This window comes from Cyanistes caeruleus, chromosome Z, assembly GCF_971803275.1.
Source record: "Cyanistes caeruleus chromosome Z, bCyaCae1.hap1.1, whole genome shotgun sequence".
NCBI lineage: Eukaryota > Metazoa > Chordata > Aves > Passeriformes > Paridae > Cyanistes > Cyanistes caeruleus.
The window spans coordinates 79832845-79850403 of NC_141732.1; the positions used below are offsets into that span (position 1 = coordinate 79832845).

The following is a 17559-nucleotide window of genomic DNA, read 5'->3' on the forward strand; positions in this document are numbered from 1 at the left end:
GGCTGGTGTCTTCTCACAAGCAATAGGACAGGAGGGAATGGCCTCAAGGTGAGCCAGGGCAGGTTGGGATGGGATATGAGGAGAGATTTCTTCACTGAATGGGTTGTCCAGCCCTGGCACAGCTGCCCAGGGCAGTTGTGGAGTCCCCACCCCTGGAGGGGTTTAAAAGCCATGCGCATGTGGCACCAGGGGACTCGGGTCAGTGGTGGCAGGGCTGGACTCAATGGTCTTGTAAAGCTTTTCCAACCTGAATGATTCTGCGATTCTACGATTCCACCTAAAACCATTCAAATCACTTTTGGAGGGACAAAAGAATTGTATGGGAACTTCCATAAATGGGAGTTCCTGGGCTAAGAAAAGGCTGCACCTGAATCACAGTTTCATTAACCCTCCAGGAAGAGTGGCTGGGAATAAGCACACTCGTGATCCACCCTCTGAACCAGAAGATGTCCTGGTGCTCTTGCAGCAGTTTCCAAAATAGGATGGGCATTGCAGAGAGCAGCCAGGCTTCATTCTCCCGTTCCCAAAACACACGTGCGATGAGAAGCTACGAATCAACCAGGCTTGCCTGTGGCTTCCCCTTCAGCCACAAGGTCCCTTTTAGCTTCTTGGGGTGGTTTGCAGAATGCCTCGAACACACCCTCCTGCAGATGACACTCAGGTTTCTAATTACCCTCCCTGAACACATCACTGACGTGCCACATCAGCTCACTCGCGGGGCCGCTCCTCTCACCACGTGTTGCCAGCAGTGGAAGCTTCTGCCTCTCCTCAGCACACTGACCTCCTCATCACCTGGCTGGGCTGAGCTGCTGGGCTGGGAAAGATGATTTCCAAATAAACTGGTGATGTAGAATGCTTGTCCTGCCCTTGAGGTCAAGCCCACATGATGAAAGCCTTTATCACAGAATCACAGGGCAGTATGGGTTGGGAGGGACCTTTACAGGCCTAATTCCATTTTGTTCAGCCCCCCTGCCATGAATAGGGACATCTTCACCTAGATCAGGTGGCTCACAATGCTGTCCAGCCTGACCTTAAATGTTTCCAGGACTGGGGCATCCACAGCTTCTCTGGACAACGTGTGCCAGTGTTTTCCCACACTCACTGTAAAGAACTTCTTCCAAACAGTTGGTTCCCCTTTAGTTTAAAACCATCACCCTTTATCCTATTTCAATAGACCCTGTTAATTTTGTCCCCATCTTTCTTCTAAGCCTTCTTTAGGCCCTGGCAGGGGCTCTGAGCTCTCCCTGGAGTCTTCTCTTCTCCAGGTGAGCGCCCCCACCTCTCCCAGCCTGGCTCATGCAGAGCAGCTCCAGCCCTCGGAGCATCTGTGGACATTCCAACAGGTCCATGTCCATGCTGAGGACACCACAGATTTCTCCAGAGTGCCTACACTGGGAATAGCCCAACCCTCAACAGAACAAGCACCCCCATATTTCCAGTGGACTTCCAAGGCTGCCATCCATGCTCTAGCCCTGACCACCCAGCAGCTGGAATTTAGCTCACCTGAAGCACAGGACTGCCCTGGGCTGACAGCCAGCACAGACCATGGGCATGCCCTCCCCTTTGTCCAGGCCAGGGGGTGACCCCCCAGGACAGCCTGATCATCCTGCACCAGTCCCACCAGGCATAGCAAGTAGGACTCAGCTCCAATTATGGCATCTCAGCTGGGGAGCCCATGCAGATCCTGGCTTTAGTCACCTTCATCCAGATTCTCGTTGCTACACTGGACTCCCTAAGCTATCCAAAACCCCTGCCTGGCTTTGCTAGACAAAACCCTGGACCTGCATCCCTCCTGACTGACAGATGGAGACTAAGCAACGTGTCCTAGTGTAAAAATGGACACCTATGGCCAGCAGCTGAATTGTGACTACACATGTGGTGGCTGCTCCAGCAGCCACGGACTGCAGTTGGAACGATTTTGGGTGTTTGGTGAGCCATTTAGTTACTCAAACTTCAGCATCTCTTCTGGGGTGTGAAACACCCTCCAGGCTCCACTGGCCAAACACCCACTGACTCTAAAAGGAGATTGGGCACCAAGTTAGTATTTCTGTCTGCCACTACAGCCTACCTCCAGCTCCTGGTCTAGGATTTAACAGCTCCAAAATAAAACTCATTTGCATAGGATGGGGATGCCCTGCAGCTCTGCACTCTCAGGCCCCTGCTGTGCTGAGCAGCACAATCCTGGCACATCCAGGATGGTTCCAGTGCTTGTGTGCCTTCTGCATAATAGGACTGAAACAAATAAATTTGACAAAGAAAGGAGAAAGAACAACTGATGTGCAAATCCATATCATAAATCATTCACCAAATCTGTTCTGTGATTTTGAAATAATCTTGGAGGTTGCTTCCCAAGTGCTGTTTGCAAACCCTCTGTTAATCTGGGAAGCAGATGCTGCTACAGTAGGCTGTATTACAGCATCTTCAAGAAATCCCCATCATATGTTACTTTAAAATGCCCATGGCTTTTGCAATCAGTTCTTTTTAAATCTTCTTGGCATATCTGAAAACCAAACATCATAAAAAAACCTCTTTGCTGTGATTCAGCTGTAATGGGTCTAAGTCTAGGAAAGAGCTCATCTCACATCTCCTTTCATACCCAGATGACCCCCAAATTCCTCCCAGAGGCCTCTGACCATTTCCTTCACATGCTCTACAGAGTCTTTGACTTCCCCAGACTCTTCCTGAGCTTCAGTGAAAGCCTGTGCTGCCTCAAACAGGGCAGTGCCCTGGAGATGCCCTCTAGAATCACGGGAGCCAAGTCACCCACGCCCCTGCAGAAAATCCCACACGGAAAACATATTCTGAAAAGGCATTTCTGCCATGCCCTGGCACACATGGACACTTCATTGCCTAGGAGAGTGTTTGGGATGATTACTGCTGGGGTTTTTTTTATTGCAAGGGACTGTTTCTTCCAGCAAAAACAAAACAACAAAACAACCTGCCCTGAGATCATCCCTCCCAGCTCGGAAAGAACTGAGTGTGTGGATTGTGCTCAGAAGGAGTGACCTGGCTGCATCTTTGGGCTGACATCCTTTCCAATCTCCAGTGCTCAGTTTTCCCCTTCCTGTGTGAAAATGGAAACAACAATGACAGCTGTGGTTGGAAAGGGCTTTGAAATCTATAGGTGTGAAGTGTAGGTAAGAGAGCATCACACCCTCCTAGAAATGGGGGGAGAGGGAAAGGCAGCAAAGGGGGGTAAACCCCCACATAATAAATAATAAAATTACATAATTACATAAAATGAATACATTACAAAAACCGTCCTCCAAGAAGCAGGTGCTTCATTCTTTGCTGTTGATAGGATCAATATAAGAGAGGAAATTACTACCTTTTGCTCTGCAATACATCACACTGATTTTCCTTTACAGACCCTAATGCTCCTGATTGCAGTGTCAATTTAAAATTTACCATAAAACACAAAATCTCATAAACTTTACAACCTCAATCACACTCAGCCAGTGTTTTCACCCAAATCACATGCACAGGCACCCTCTTTGCTCTCGAAGGCAGACACAAAACAACGTGCTGCTGACAGCAGATGAGAGAGCAGAGCAGGACACCGTAGCTGGGATCTGCCTGTCCTGCAGAGCCTGGATGAAAAGAGAAGGCATCAGGTTGGAAAACAAGCTGGAAAATGTACCCTCAGATCTCTGTGAGACAATTCATCCCATGTCCAGCAGGATGAAGGGAAGCCAGAACCCTGATTTATGATGAAGGTGCTGAGGGCCTGGCACAGGGTGCCCAGAGCAGCTGTGGCTGCCCCTGGATCCCTGGAAGTGCTCAAAGCCAGGATGGATTGGGCTTGGAGCAACCTGGGATAGTGGAAGGTGTCCCTCCATGGCAGGGAGATGGAAACAGATGGAACCTCTAAAGATCCCTTCCAACCCAAACCGTTCTGTGATTATATAATCAAATACAACATGACCTCGGTTGCAGCAGCTCTGGTGCCCTGAACACGCTGCTTTCGAGGTGGCACCAGCACCTCATAATGCTGAGAAAACCTCCTTGCACTGGGACATTCTTAAAACATGGCTGGTTTTGTGCCCTTTTGCAGGCTCTGAAGGAATACCCCAAGTCATTTCCCTAATCCTGGGCATCCTTCAGGAATTTAAACCCATGCAGCTCCTACAGAGAAGATGGTGTGAGCTTTTAATGCAGAGAAGGAGCACACAGCTCTGCCTGTGCCATGAGCTGACCATTTACTTTTTCAAGCATGAGTTGCACTCAAGGGTTGACAAGGGAAAAACTAATTAGGCTCCTAATTTTGCTTCCTACATAAATCTAAGTCCTTTCACTGTTGTCACTGTGACAGAAAACCCATTTCTCTGCAGGGATACGAAGGGTTTTGGCTAAAGCATAACAAAAATATGCATATTTCAAGTTCCCCTTCTCCAGGGGCCATAAAACTCCACTCAGTGTCTGCAGCCTTCATGCACCCTGTAAGCTCTGGCTTAAAATTCTCCCTCAGCTTGAAATTACAAGATATATTTGGGGACAAAAAGTAATTTTTGCAATCAGCTGCTTGCCTTTGTGACTGACTGAAACTGTGATCAGACAGATGCTTAAAGATACAGCAAGGGTTAAACCTTGGGAGAGGACAGGCAGGACTTGGGGATGAAGTAGTTGATCAAAGGGTGGCTCAGAAGTTATTTAAAAGTAAACCAGAAAGCAGAACTTCCCAGTGGTTGCCGCTGTAATTACAATGCAGACAACGGAGCTGTGGTGCTGTTAAGGTTACTGGATTTTCCTAGCAGCTGTGCTTAATTTACTTAAAACATTCAAAGCCATCAGGTCAGATCCCATTAGCAGAATCTCTCCAGATCGCTGCAGGAGCCCAGCCAGCCCAGCACCAGAGAAATGCTGAGAGCAAAATACTAGAGTAAAACATCCCTGGAGAATAAGACACCAATGTGCACTGCCCCTCTCTTGACTGCAGCAGAGGCTGGGTGGTCAGTCCTTCCTGCTCATCCAAGGACCTGTCCCCTGTCCCTTTATCCCCACCATAAGCCACCTACTGTGCCAGTCTCTTAAGATCACCAGAAACAGAAATCCACATACCTTGACTGGCTGTGATGGAGCAGGATCCGGGATCAAACATTTAGGGAAGTCTTTCAAGTGTGTTTTGCTACAATCCAGGTTCTCTGTGTGTCCTACAGCTGTACAATGTCCCACCTGGATCCTTCTACTCCCCAAGCATCCCCCTGCCTTCCATGCTGCCTTAGAGAAAGAAACCCCGTGTCCTGAGTCAAGCTCAGAGTCCATCTCAGAGATGGGAGCTTGGTGGATTTGTGGGTCAGGATTCCCCTGCCCTGGAGTTTTGTTCACACGTGTGTAATTCAGGACCACATGGTTCATCAGCAATCTTTCCAAAATACAACTACACAAATTACAACCTCTTTGTCAGGAAAAGAAAAACCTTCCAGAGATATTTTTCTGTTTCATTTTTTTTGTTGCTGTTCTTCGTTCTTTTAACACTGGCTCAGCCCTCTCTCCACCAAACAGAACATCAGGGTTTCATCCACTGTTTGTGGCCCCTGCCAGCTCAATTCTCTTTCTAAAATTAGAGTCCTGAGAGATGCAATTGCTAGAACAGGAGGTGTTAGGTCACGTTTTGGTCCCTGCATATCAGGCTAAGTGCTTCTGCAGTCACCTGCAACCACCTCAGTCTGAACCTCAAATGTGTCCTGCTCCACTGAGCCCAGCAGAGCGATGCAGCTCTAACAGGTGCTGATGCCAAAAAAAAAGAGAACTGAAGGCAAGGATAGATAATACACCATGGCTCCCTTCTGCACATGACCCCCATATATAGTCAATCCTACGGAGAATGGGCCAATAAAGTACAATAAAATACTAGAAAATGCAAGAAAAGGTACTTCCCACATATGCTGTGGCTGCCCCATGGTCCCTGGAATTGTCCAAGGCCAGGCTGGATGGGGCCTGGAGCAACTTGGGCTAGTGGAAAGTGTCCTGCCCATGGCAGGGGGGTGGAATTAGGAGATCTTTAAAATCTCCCAACCCAAAACATTCTGTGATCTGTGACTCTAAAATAGAATGGAGTGGAGTGGAGTGGAGTGGAATGGAATGGAATGGAATGGAATGGAATGGAATAGAATAGAATAGAATAGAATAGAATAGAATAGAATAGAATAGAATAGAATAGAATAGAATAGAATAGAATAGAATAGAATAGAATAGAATAGAATAGAATAGAACTAAAATAAAATAAAATAAAATAAAATAAAATAAAATAAAATAAAATAAAATAAAATAAAATAATCATAAGTAAAGCATCACAAACAGTAGGAAAAAATGTGAAGGAATGGGTTTGTTTATGGGAAATCTGAAAACATCTGACCTAGCTGCATGGCCCTCATTGTCATCAGAACTCCTCCTGAAATCAGCATCTCCTGCCACTGTGTGCAAGAAACCCCAGCCTGGGTCTGGAGTCCTTGGAGCAGCTTAAGATCATTCTTCCAACATAAAACTCTAACATAAACTCATCCCTCATGTCTTAGAGAGGTGTGAGACTTATTTGCATAATAAATGACAAGGCAGGAATATAGATTTGTGTCAGATCACCCTCCCTTCCCTTTGAAAGAAACCTATTTATTCTGACTGAATCGTCTCTTCCCCAAATAAATGGTGTTTGTAGTCACTTTAGCTGGCACGATACGCATTCTTTTGCATGCCTGTAATGAATTTTCACAGCCAGAGCCCTAATCCAGTCTAGTCATGGAGGGTTTATCACAACCTCTTATTTTATTTCTACCGGTAAATGGGAATTGCTTTCCTTATCGCTATCTAGAAGCACCTGAGTGATTTTTGCTTCATATTTCCTATCCCACTGGAATTCAGGATGCAGCGTTATCTGATGCTGTACAATTGTCACTCATGTTAGCTGCCTTTTCATTTTAATTTGCTGGATTTATTGCTCTTTCTTTTTTATTTTTTTTTTCTCTTTTCCCCAAGAGATTTTACTTCAGATCTGAGTCCCTCCTTGCTCTTTTCCATCCTCCTGGTCAGATTTCTTGGGTGATCCTCAGGAAGGCAGGATCAAGGCTTGTCTTGCCTCCACCTGCCTGATTCCTTTGAGCAACCGGGGATAGTGGAAGGTGTCTCTGCCCATGGCAGGGGGTGGAACCAGATGAGCTCTGAGGTCCCCTCCAACCCAAACCATCGTGTGATGCCTTCCCTTGGCAGAGCACTCAACCCCTGGGCTTGTCCCAGCCCATCCCACTGGGGAAGCACAAAACTATGCGGTGGCAAGCAGGAATTATCCCTGACTTTGAGTTCAAACAAGTCCATGAGAGCAAGAGCTTGCCAACGTGATCCCTACAGCTGCTGCGAGCAGGGAGCAGGCACACTGCTCGGAGCTCCGGAAAACTGGACCTGCTGCTGCTGGAAAGGCACGGGAAGACCAGTAAATCCTGCAGATAACACTGTGATGGATCAGTAGAGGCAAGACATTAACCTTCACTCTTGAGGAGACACCCAAATGATAACACCTGTAGCCATGCCACTCCAGAGTTATCAGTCTTGTCACTCGTGAAGATAAATCTGTTTGACCTAAGCCATCATCCTATGCCTCTCTGGCTTCCTTGCTCAAAATCCTCGTAGATACCAGCAGGGATCAGGAAAATCATACCTAATAATCAATTGAGAGTGTGCAACTATGCTCACATGGAAACCATTTCCTTTAGTATGTTAAAATAATTCCACAGAGCAGGGGAAAATCACGGTAGGCTTGAAAGCTGGTCTGCAGGGAAAGTGCTACATGTCAGTGACAACTGTGGAAGGACAGAAAACAGCTACCAAAGCCTTAAGGAGCTGTCACACACAGGAAAATGTAAGTTAATTAAAGCCACTTAAACAAATACATCTGGGACAGGGGCATGGTATGTAGGGAGGGAGAGTGAAGTGATATTAAAAGCTCAGACACATGGAGAATCCCAGAGAGGAGGCAAGGAAACCTATCTGTCAGAATCCAGATGAGCCCCTTGCCCTGGAGCTGTGTCAGAGGGGGCAATGAGAGCGCCCTGTGCCCCAGGGTTGTGGCTCACCTTTGGGCACAGCATTTTCCCACAGCTCCACAGGGATGCACAGGCTCAGCTGATCCACCCCTCCTCTGGGAAACAGCACCCAGGATCCACTGATGCTCTCCTGGACCAAACAGTGCTGGCTTGGAATTATAAATCCAGCACTTCCCTTCCTAATGTCCTCCCTCCTGTCCCTACCACAACATACAGCTGAAACAAGATCATGGGCAAAGCATCCCTCTGGCAAAGTGTAAGGATGTAAATCCACCTCAAACACACCACCAGGACCAACATCAACTCCACCTTCCCTTGCTCCTCTCTCTGAGCACAGGAGCACCCAGAGCCTCCTGCTGTGCTCAGAAGATGATGAGCACAGGTTGCTCACACCAGCCCTGCTGATATAAAACCACACAAAGAAAGATTTGGATAGGCTCTGTGTAATTTTTTTATTGAAACCAACTCTCAGAGAAGCTTAAAATGTTGGTTCTTTATATATTCCTTTGAGCATTTATTTAGAAGTGGAAGCACAACACCTACACGAGGTTGGGTCATGACAGAGATGCTGGCTTCTTGAGATATCCCTGCTTGGGAAGCAGGGCTGGCCAGCCTCAGCATGAAGCCGACAGGAAGGGAAACAGGAAAGTAAATCCATCTGCACATCATCAAGCCCCTGCTGCAGGATGACAGCATGCAAGACTGCTGTCTGCAAGAGGAAGTCTTGCCATGGCACCAGCCCGACCCAGTTGGAGTGCACGGAAACACAGATGGAGTGAGGAGGATCCAGGCTTCCAAGGCGGCTCAGTTTCCCACCCTCCCTTAACTGCTGGGATGGGGGTGATGCAGCAAACCCAACACCAGCTCAGCATGCTCCTCCAGGAAAGCTGTGAAGCTAACTGGAATCTAGTTGTCTTGGTTAGCAGGGAGCTAAGGAAGATGTCAGTGAAGGATGTGGGTCACACAGGACAAGATCTCTTTCACCCCTCAGCGTATCTTTTAACACCAAACCAGGTTTGCGTACAGATCTTCAATTCCAACCCTGGGTGAGATTAACTCATCACAAGTCCCATGGCTCCAGGGAGAGCTGGGAGCCCCTGGCAGGGCCTGAAGGGGCTCCAGGAGAGCTGCCCAGGGACTGGGGACAAGGCCTGCAGGGCCAGCACCCAGGCAATGGCTTGCCAGTGCCAGAGGGCAGGCCCAGCTGGGATATTGGCAAGGAATTGCTGGCTGGGAGGGTGGGCAGGCCCTGGCACAGGGTGCCCAGAGCAGCTGGGGCTGCCCCTGCATCCCTGCAGTGTCCAAGGCCAGGCTGGACAGGGCTTGCAGCAGCCTGCGACACTGGAAGGTGTCCCTGCCCATGGCAGGGGTGGCACTGGAGGGGCTTTAAGGTTGCTTTCAACACAAACCATTCTGCAACTCTAGGGCTCTGCAGACAGCATTAGAGCCTTGTCGAATGCAGCCCAGGACCGCAGCCCCCTCTCTGCCTGCAGCTCTGGGCAGGCAGCCAAGGCCCCCCACCCATGCCCGAACCCTTCCCTCCCCAGGGTGACTTCCTTAACACAGCCCAGCTGCCTGCCCCCACCCGACAAGGGCTGACAGATTTGTGCTGTCCCCTTAGGGTGGGGTAGGTACATTTATTTCCTCTTTGGAAAAAAATGGAAAGAAAAAAGGAAAAAAAAAAATACGCAATTAACCTTTTCCTCTCCTCGCAGCAGGCAAGAAACTTCCCTGCCACAGAAATAGTCTGAGGACTAAGATATCTGTTCCCACAGCTGCACCAATGCTATTCTGGCTTAGCTAAAATTAAAGAGCTGAAGTTGTATGTGGGCCTTCATGAAACTGTCATGGGGACCGCAAGATTAGAGGGCCTGATGGTGACCTGGGAGGCCGAGGTCTATTTTCAGCTGCAGCAAGGCATCCTCATGTGCTTCCTAACATGTTTCTCCACCCCTCTTCAATAAGAATCCTGAAATGGTTAGGATTGAAGGGACCTTAACATCCTGTTCCAACTCCCTGCTGTGGGCAGGGACACCTTCCACCATCCCAGGCTGCTCCAAGCCCCAGTGTCCAACCTGGCCTTGGATACTTCCACGAGCCACAGCTGCTCTGGGTACCCTGTGCCAGGGCCTGCCCACCCTCATCATAAAGACCTTCTTCATCATTCCTAGTTTGAATCTCCCTGCTTTTAATTTAAAACCATAAACCCTTGTCCTCTCACTATAGGCCCTACTAAAAACTGTCTACATCTTTCTTCCAAGCCCTCCTTTAAGAAAGACCAACGTTTCTTGCCTGGTCACCTCCAGTGCCCATCCAAATGCTAGTCAGAGATCCAACAGCGCTAAAAAAAACCAGGAAAGCACAGGATAACCCCAACATGCCAGCTACCATCCATCCCTTCTCCCATCATGAGCAGTCCTCTGCCAGCAACTGTGCTGGCTATTGTTGGTCACATAAAGCCCAGTCCAGCAGCCCCGCTGTCAGCATGCAGCTCATTACTCTGCCAAGGGCTTTGAAACGTTTGGAATATGAAAGGTGCTTCATCAGATCAAATTCAGCTTCGTTTGCTATTACAATGCAGTGCATTTCTTTTGTCTGTGACTTTTGATGATGCGCAATTGTTCCCCTCAGTCAGTATTTCGGAGTCATTAGCTGGAATTAGTAAAGTTCCCGCTGCCGGACTTTTCCAAGGCTCTGTTCTCGGGCTACAAAGAGTCGATGAGGAGTTGTCCTGCTTTCACTGAGCTGGAGGCACAGCAGGAGCTTTCTGGGGGGAGCAGGCAGTCCGCTCAACTCCACTTTTCCCCTGCAGGCACCGGGAAATACAAGTACAGGAAAGATGCTGTGGGTGGTCACAACAGGTCTGGTGCTTCCCAGGCAGCAGGGAACCTGAGATACTTTCATTTGGTACCTCTGCCTGGACCAAGGGAAGAGGTACACCTAATTATACCCATATTTAGGCAGCACATCCCACAAAGTTCAGGTTTCTATCCCAGAAATCCCCCACTCCAAATCTAAAGGCATCAGACCCGAAGAAGTCACCTTTCTCTGGGCAAAGGGATCTCTACCTGGCATCTTCCTCAGTGAAAACACTTGGATGTGCCTGACCTTGTCCTCCAGCCTCTTGCTCGTGTTACACCCTTCCAGCTGTACCAGAAGGGCTTTAGTATCAAGACCCTTTTTCCTGAAGGGATTGATACATGGAACATCCACTTCTCTGGGCACCCTGCACCACGGCCCCACCACCCTTATCACAAGAATTTTCCTCCTTCAATCTAATCTGGATCTCCCCTGCTGCTGTAAAACTATTCCTTTTTGTCCTGTCTCTCCCTGCCTCGTCCCCAGTCCCTGGGCAGCTCTCCTGGAGCCCCTTTAGGCCCTGCCAGGGGCTCTCAGCTCTCCCTGGAGCCTGAATACTTGTGCAGGGGAGCAGCCCCAGCTCTCCTTATCTGTCCTCTGATCAATTTTGTGTTTGATAGAGGATTCATTCCCATTCATGTTTGAGGAGGTCCAGCAGAAAAACAAAGTGATGAAACTCCATGGGCTGTGCCCATCTGATGTCACTGTCTGCCCCCAAGGGCACAGCTAAGGTCTGGGGACCACAGCAGCTCCAACTCACACCCATCCCACCTATGGGTGGAAATTCCAATTTAAATTCCCAATTCGAGCCATACCACCACCTTTTCTGGATGCAATGTGAGTATTTGGCCACCACAACCCTGAAACAAAACTAGGGCCAAATTCCCAAACCAAATTTATAGGGACACCCTTGTGGGCTGAGCTCAACACTGAACCCAGCCCCTTAGCAGCTGGTCACATGGGACTACACTTCCATCCCCTAAGGATTTCCCTGAAATTCACCTCATAGATTATCCCTCCTAACATTCACAACAGCTCCACTAGGACATGACCAAATGCAGACAATTCACACCTCTCACCTTTTAAAGTGAGTAAAGTATTTTTTAAAGTAACAGGCTACAATAAAGCAGCCTGCCCAGATTCCAGCCTAATCTAAAAACAACTTCATGGCTTCTAATTTTAGCACTAATCTTCCTTTGCTATGGTTGTGTGATTTCTAATTATTTTATCCCCAAGCCTTGCTTTGATGGATAGTTGTACTTTTTCCAAAGCCAAATGACTTGTAAAGTGCTTTTAAAAAATACGCTGATCATTTCAGGTTCATTTCCAGTTCCTACACAAATAACATTCTCATATATGGCTTCATTGCGGAAATATTATTATTAATATTAAAATAATAGTAATAAAAGCAATACAATTTTCAAAGGAGAGCTCCATTCCTTAGGATGATCCCAATCTGCTCATGGAAACACCATATTTTCTCTTAAAAGCTGATAAAGAGAAAAAAAATCTGTTATTGAGATACGGATCTCGTAACAACTCGGTGCCTTTGGCTTGGCATGGCTCCCAGAACAGTTTGCCTTTATCTATCCCTGTTTTCAGGTTACAGCTCAGGGAAGAGCAATTGGCCACGCCAAAACCTCGGTGGGGACTTTGCAAGGGGCGATGCAAAGTGATGGCAGAGACACATTTGCCTTGATGTTCCCCTGGAGTGTTGCCTACCCAAAACTGCTGAATTTAGAGCTGCAAACACTAGCCATCGGCTGAAGATGTGTTGCAGGGGCTTAGGATGAGCCTCCAGCCCAGGTTCCTCACAGGCAGGTGTTTTCCCACCTTCCATGCTCAGCTGAAGCAACCTCTTGACCCTCCTAAATGCTGACCTAGATCAAATCTGGATCCAATTCTGTTGCATTTGAAATCTGCACAAAAATTTGTTGGGGAGGCGATGCTTGCCTGAGGACTGTTTGGGGGTGCTGAGACAGCTGCCTGACACTGGCACATCCCAGTAGGACCTGCCACCAGCAGCCAGCACCAGAGCAGGGGACACAGGACTGGTGGATGTTTGCTGGGTTATTTCCTTCCCTAGGATTTATACTGAGCTCCAGTCAATTGGAAAACATCCACTTGACCTGCAACCTTTTTGTTTTAGTTATTCTCCAAGCTTTGACAGCAGCAGTTTAAACACAAAGCATATGACTTTTGGCACCGAGGGAGAACCCCATTCCCACAAATTCTGAGTGGATACGAAAAACATTGCACTGCAGCCCTGGTGGTGAACGTATTTCTTTTTTCTCATTCTTCATTTTCCTCTCTTTCACTTTCTGAGCCTGCTTTATGACCTGTGTATTCTCCCTCCCCACTGGAAACATGAGCTTAGCTCCACAATGCAATATTCAAGGGAGGAGGACATGGGATGTGGTGCTCTAATTCCCTGCACAAAGCTGTGTTACAGAGGTTTTGAAATGGATATTGTCAAAACAGGAAACAACCCAGTCAATGTCCTCCTGCCTGGGTCCTGAAAATGTCAGCACACAGAGCTGCAAGGGATGGAGAAAAGCCCTCTGTTCCTGCAGAGACAGAAGATGCCCTGGGAGAGTGGGCAGCGAGACGCTCTGCCCTCGTGCCACTCTGATCTGAGAGCTGGGTTTTAACCTCTGCTGAAATCAGTGTGGAGCCATTTCTTATTGACTTGAGGAAAAATGCAGCAAATCAGGTTAAAAATTATAACCCTCTATTGACTGATACTTCTGTCAGTGTGGAGAATTTTGTACAGAATGTCATCTCACTCAGGAAGTCAGTCCTACAGGAAATCCTTCATCCTTAGTTCTTCACAGTAACATCCACAGCATCCTGCTGGCTTCCTTCTTACTCCTCTTAAAACCCATTGCTGAGATCATCACCTCCAGAGCTCATGCTCTCTGCTTGAGCTGGCCTCGCTGGGATAAAAGCACAAATCTTGGGTCTAATCCTACCCACACCCCCCAGGCAAGGCACCAAGCTGACATATTTCCATGAAGCAGAGCAGGACAATGCCAGGCCCCAGGCTCTTTGATTTCCATCTATCCACCCTGGAGCAAGGATTTAAAGTTCCTCAAAGGTACAACAGTGAGGCCAGGTCTGGAGGAGAGAATGAAGCTACTGTAAAACCAGACAAATAAGATGCTGGGTTTATTTTAAAAAGCAGGCTCCTGCAGCTATAGGTTTCTGAGCAATTCTTAAAAGCCTGATCTGAACCAGCATCCTTGCCAACAAATATTGGTATTTTAAGCCTTTGACTGCTTTTGATGGGAATCAATGCCTTTTTTTGATATTGATTGCTTGTTTTTACAGCTCTCTGCAAGTTAAGTTCAGGAGAACCTCCCAAGCACAAGAGCTGGTGACCGTTACGAGAATGGTGATCCAAGATGCTTCACCCCTGGAAATATTCGAGTTGGATGGGACTCTGAGGAGCCTGGTCTAGTTGAATACATCCCATTACAAGGGGCATAGATTAGATGGTCTTTAGGGTTCCTTCAACCATCCCGTGGAAGCAAGGCTGGTATTCTGCTTTATGCTTGAGGGATCAGTGGTTTTATTGTAGTGCCCAGCCATTGATCAAGACTGGCAGCCTTCAGCAGGAAAAAAAAGATTCACAGGTTCATGGGACAAACAACTAGGAATGTCATTTCAGATGGTCTGTACAACCCAAAACAGCAAATTTCCCCTATCATCCAGGCAGAGAATTAGAATAATTACCTAGAGCCTGATCCTGAAAGGTGCTGAGTGCAGTCAAGTGATCTCCGCTCATAGAGTTCAGTGTCTCAGGGGCTCTCAGCAGGGTCAGGCTTGGAGCCTAGGTGAAACAAGACAGGTTGGTGTTAGTCCAGTTATTTGCAGATAAACCTAGACAACCTATGATTTAAAAAAATAAACCCAAAACCATTCCAGCTCCATGTGCCAGCCACATTTTCCTGTAGGGGGAATCAACTCAAGGGTCACACAGAGCGTGGCTGAGGAGATGCTCTCCAACCCACAGGCCTTCTCTGCAGATCAGGATGGATGCTTGCAGCACACAGGACAGAAATTACACTGGGATGTGTCCACAGAGCTCCAATCCACATCCAGAAACAGCTACATGACATTCCTCAGGAGTGCTGCGTTACCCAAGCCACCACACCTGCACACATTACATTGCCACACCATCCCAGGACCCACACACCTTCCCAGCAGGAGACAAACCCCAGGGCTGCCTCACCAAGCCTACAGGCAGCAGTAAACCTGGAGGTCAGAGAAGTTAGCTGGGTTTCCAGGGAGGAAGACAAGGAACATTCCCCTCCCCGTGCTCCCCAGCGTGCCAGCCCCGGGCGGGTATGGCCGTGCCAAGGGCAGGGTGAAGGGAGGGAAGGGGATGACGGGGACAGGATGACGATATCCTCCTCCACACAGCCCTTTGTTTTGGGAGATCCCCTGGGATGCTCGGCTCAGGGTGGCCAAGTCCTCCTTCTTCCCCTACAAGGGGAACAGATGAGGGGAGGAAAACAATGCTCTCTCCTCAGCTGCCTAATGGAAGAACAAAAGCACAGTGATCCCTTCCAAAATTGTCTTTTGAGGAACACACCATCGAGCCTGAAGGCCCAGTATTTCTGCTGTATTTATTTCTGAACTCCTGACTAGCAGCGTCTTCTTGTCCTTCCTCTGGGCTCTTGCAGGACCTGCCCAAAGCCAAGGGGGTCGTGCAAGGCTTGCACAGACCTCAAAAAACCCCATCAGGAATTCAACACCCAGCACCTGGTTGAGGTGACAAAACCAAAGGCGACGTTTCTTCACCAGACCCCAGGACAAACACGCCTCGACCATGGGGTAGAAGGGGCAAGGCCAAGTTGGAACAAGGCAGTCAGGTGGAAGGTGACCCTGCCCATGGCAGGAGGTGGAGCTGGATGGTTGAGAGGTCCCTTTCGACATAAACCATTCTGTGACTCTATGACAGCTCTGTTTCTGCAGGATGCATTTCGCAGGAAGGATCTGCCCCAGCCTACTCTCACTGAAAACTGGGACCAAATCCCACCTGAGCCAAAACCAGTACAAAAAGCACCTTCGATTGTTGAGCAGAGATGGCTGCTAGGGAGCAGAAGGGGATTTCTGCTGTGCTGATTGCTCATGGAAAGTCCCTGACTGGCCCACAACCATGGAAAAAATGGAAAATAGAACTTTAATACCAAGTTGGTGGCAGGCTGTCTATTTTTCTCTCCTGTGACTAGTTACCATGGATAGATTTCTGAGGTCGACCACACAATTGTTCACTGCATCACTCCTATTAAACAGAGGATGAGCAAATCATCCCATTTGTACCGTACTTTAATTTCCAGAAATTCTTTGTTCGTTTGTTTGCTTAAATTATTTCTCTCATTTGAAGAAACAATGCAGTCTTACGAAGCGAGGGCCCAAATCTCCCGAGTCACCCTGCTGTGGTTCATTACTTCCACACTAGTTAACAAGGCCAGTAATTTCCCTAAGGTTTAATAGAAAATCTTCTTTCCAGAATGCAGAGAGACAGGACATTTTAACAAACCCACTGTATCCCGGTTATGTCATAGGTGAGGGATATCCTAAGCAAGGCACAGGTCCTCCTATGGGTTAGTGTAAAAAAGCAAGTAGCCTAAATGGAGCGTTTTTCATCCCAAATTACTGCCTCAGCTGAAGAAGGGAACTAGGGGGTCCCATGTCTTTGGCTCATAGCATTAGCTGCAGCTCTGCTGGCACTGGGTTCCTGAAGCATCCAACTCCTCATCCCAAAATAAAGAATGGTTGAAGTAGAGGATCCTGGAGAGGCAAATCCAAGATGTACCTAGGGTGGGTGAGGTGGAAGAGGTGGGCTCACAGCCCATTTCATTAATGATACGGATAGCAGAGCACACTGAATTACTGCCAATCACCTGCCCGTAAACTGCTCTTCTCACTGGTTTTGCCAATTTCCATGACCAAATCAGTAGAAAAAAATTAAAAGCAGAAATAAATACAGGTGAAGAGCTTGTGGGGGAAAAAAGGCAAATACATAAAACATATATACATATAGATTAGAATCGCAGAATAATTTGGGTTGGAAGGGACCTTTAAGCTAAAAAATAACCTGAAGTATTTTATGTGTATGTATATATATATATATATATATATATATGTATGTATACATATGTGTGTGTAAAACAGCTCAGTAAATCTCTATTGAGATGCACATGCAGGTGAAAAGTTGGCAGTGCTGCCTTCAGTCACAAGGGTATTTACTCTACAGCAGCCTCTGCAGCTCCTTAATATTATTTATACAAACAGGATTTGTCAAGCAACAACTACAGATGTTTGCAGTGAGTCTTCCTGCTTATCCACTGATAATACCGTGTGCCTGGGACAACTGAACAAATCCTGCCACGTAAATAATAAATACACGTCTGGGTTAATCAGAAAGAGGCAGTGAGGAATCTGGAGATTCCCACAGACTCCCTGCCGCGGGGAAGGAAACAAGAAAATGCCCTGACCTAAGGAGGGGTGAGTCTGGCATACCCTCAGATCACAGGGAGATCACAGGAGCTGTTTGCAGATCACTTACGGAGCATGAATAATTCAGGCAGAAGCGGCTGGGAGTATGAGAACAGATAGATGGGAGCTCACTGCCGCTGCTTTGGCAGGTTTTATTTTATCC

General features: G+C 47.7%; 1 protein-coding gene and 1 long non-coding RNA gene across 9 annotated transcripts in view; one reads left to right on the forward strand and one right to left on the reverse strand.

Annotated features, from left to right (window-relative positions):
• ZBTB7C (zinc finger and BTB domain containing 7C) overlaps positions 1–17559 on the reverse strand; it is a 150448-nt gene that overhangs the window by 76691 nt on the left and 56198 nt on the right. For all 8 annotated transcript variants that reach the window (XM_086870085.1, XM_086870079.1, XM_086870084.1 and 5 more), the window contains one exon: positions 14625–14721. Coding sequence is in view for 4 of the 8 variants with exons in the window: in XM_086870079.1 (XP_086726205.1) it covers positions 14625–14676 (52 nt within the window). In the remaining 4 variants the exon portion in view is untranslated. The remainder of the gene's footprint in view (positions 1–14624; positions 14722–17559) is intronic.
• LOC147648624 (uncharacterized) lies at positions 8376–16221 on the forward strand. Its single transcript, XR_015281224.1, has 2 exons — positions 8376–9044; positions 14220–16221. It is a non-coding gene; the product is annotated as an uncharacterized LOC147648624 (long non-coding RNA).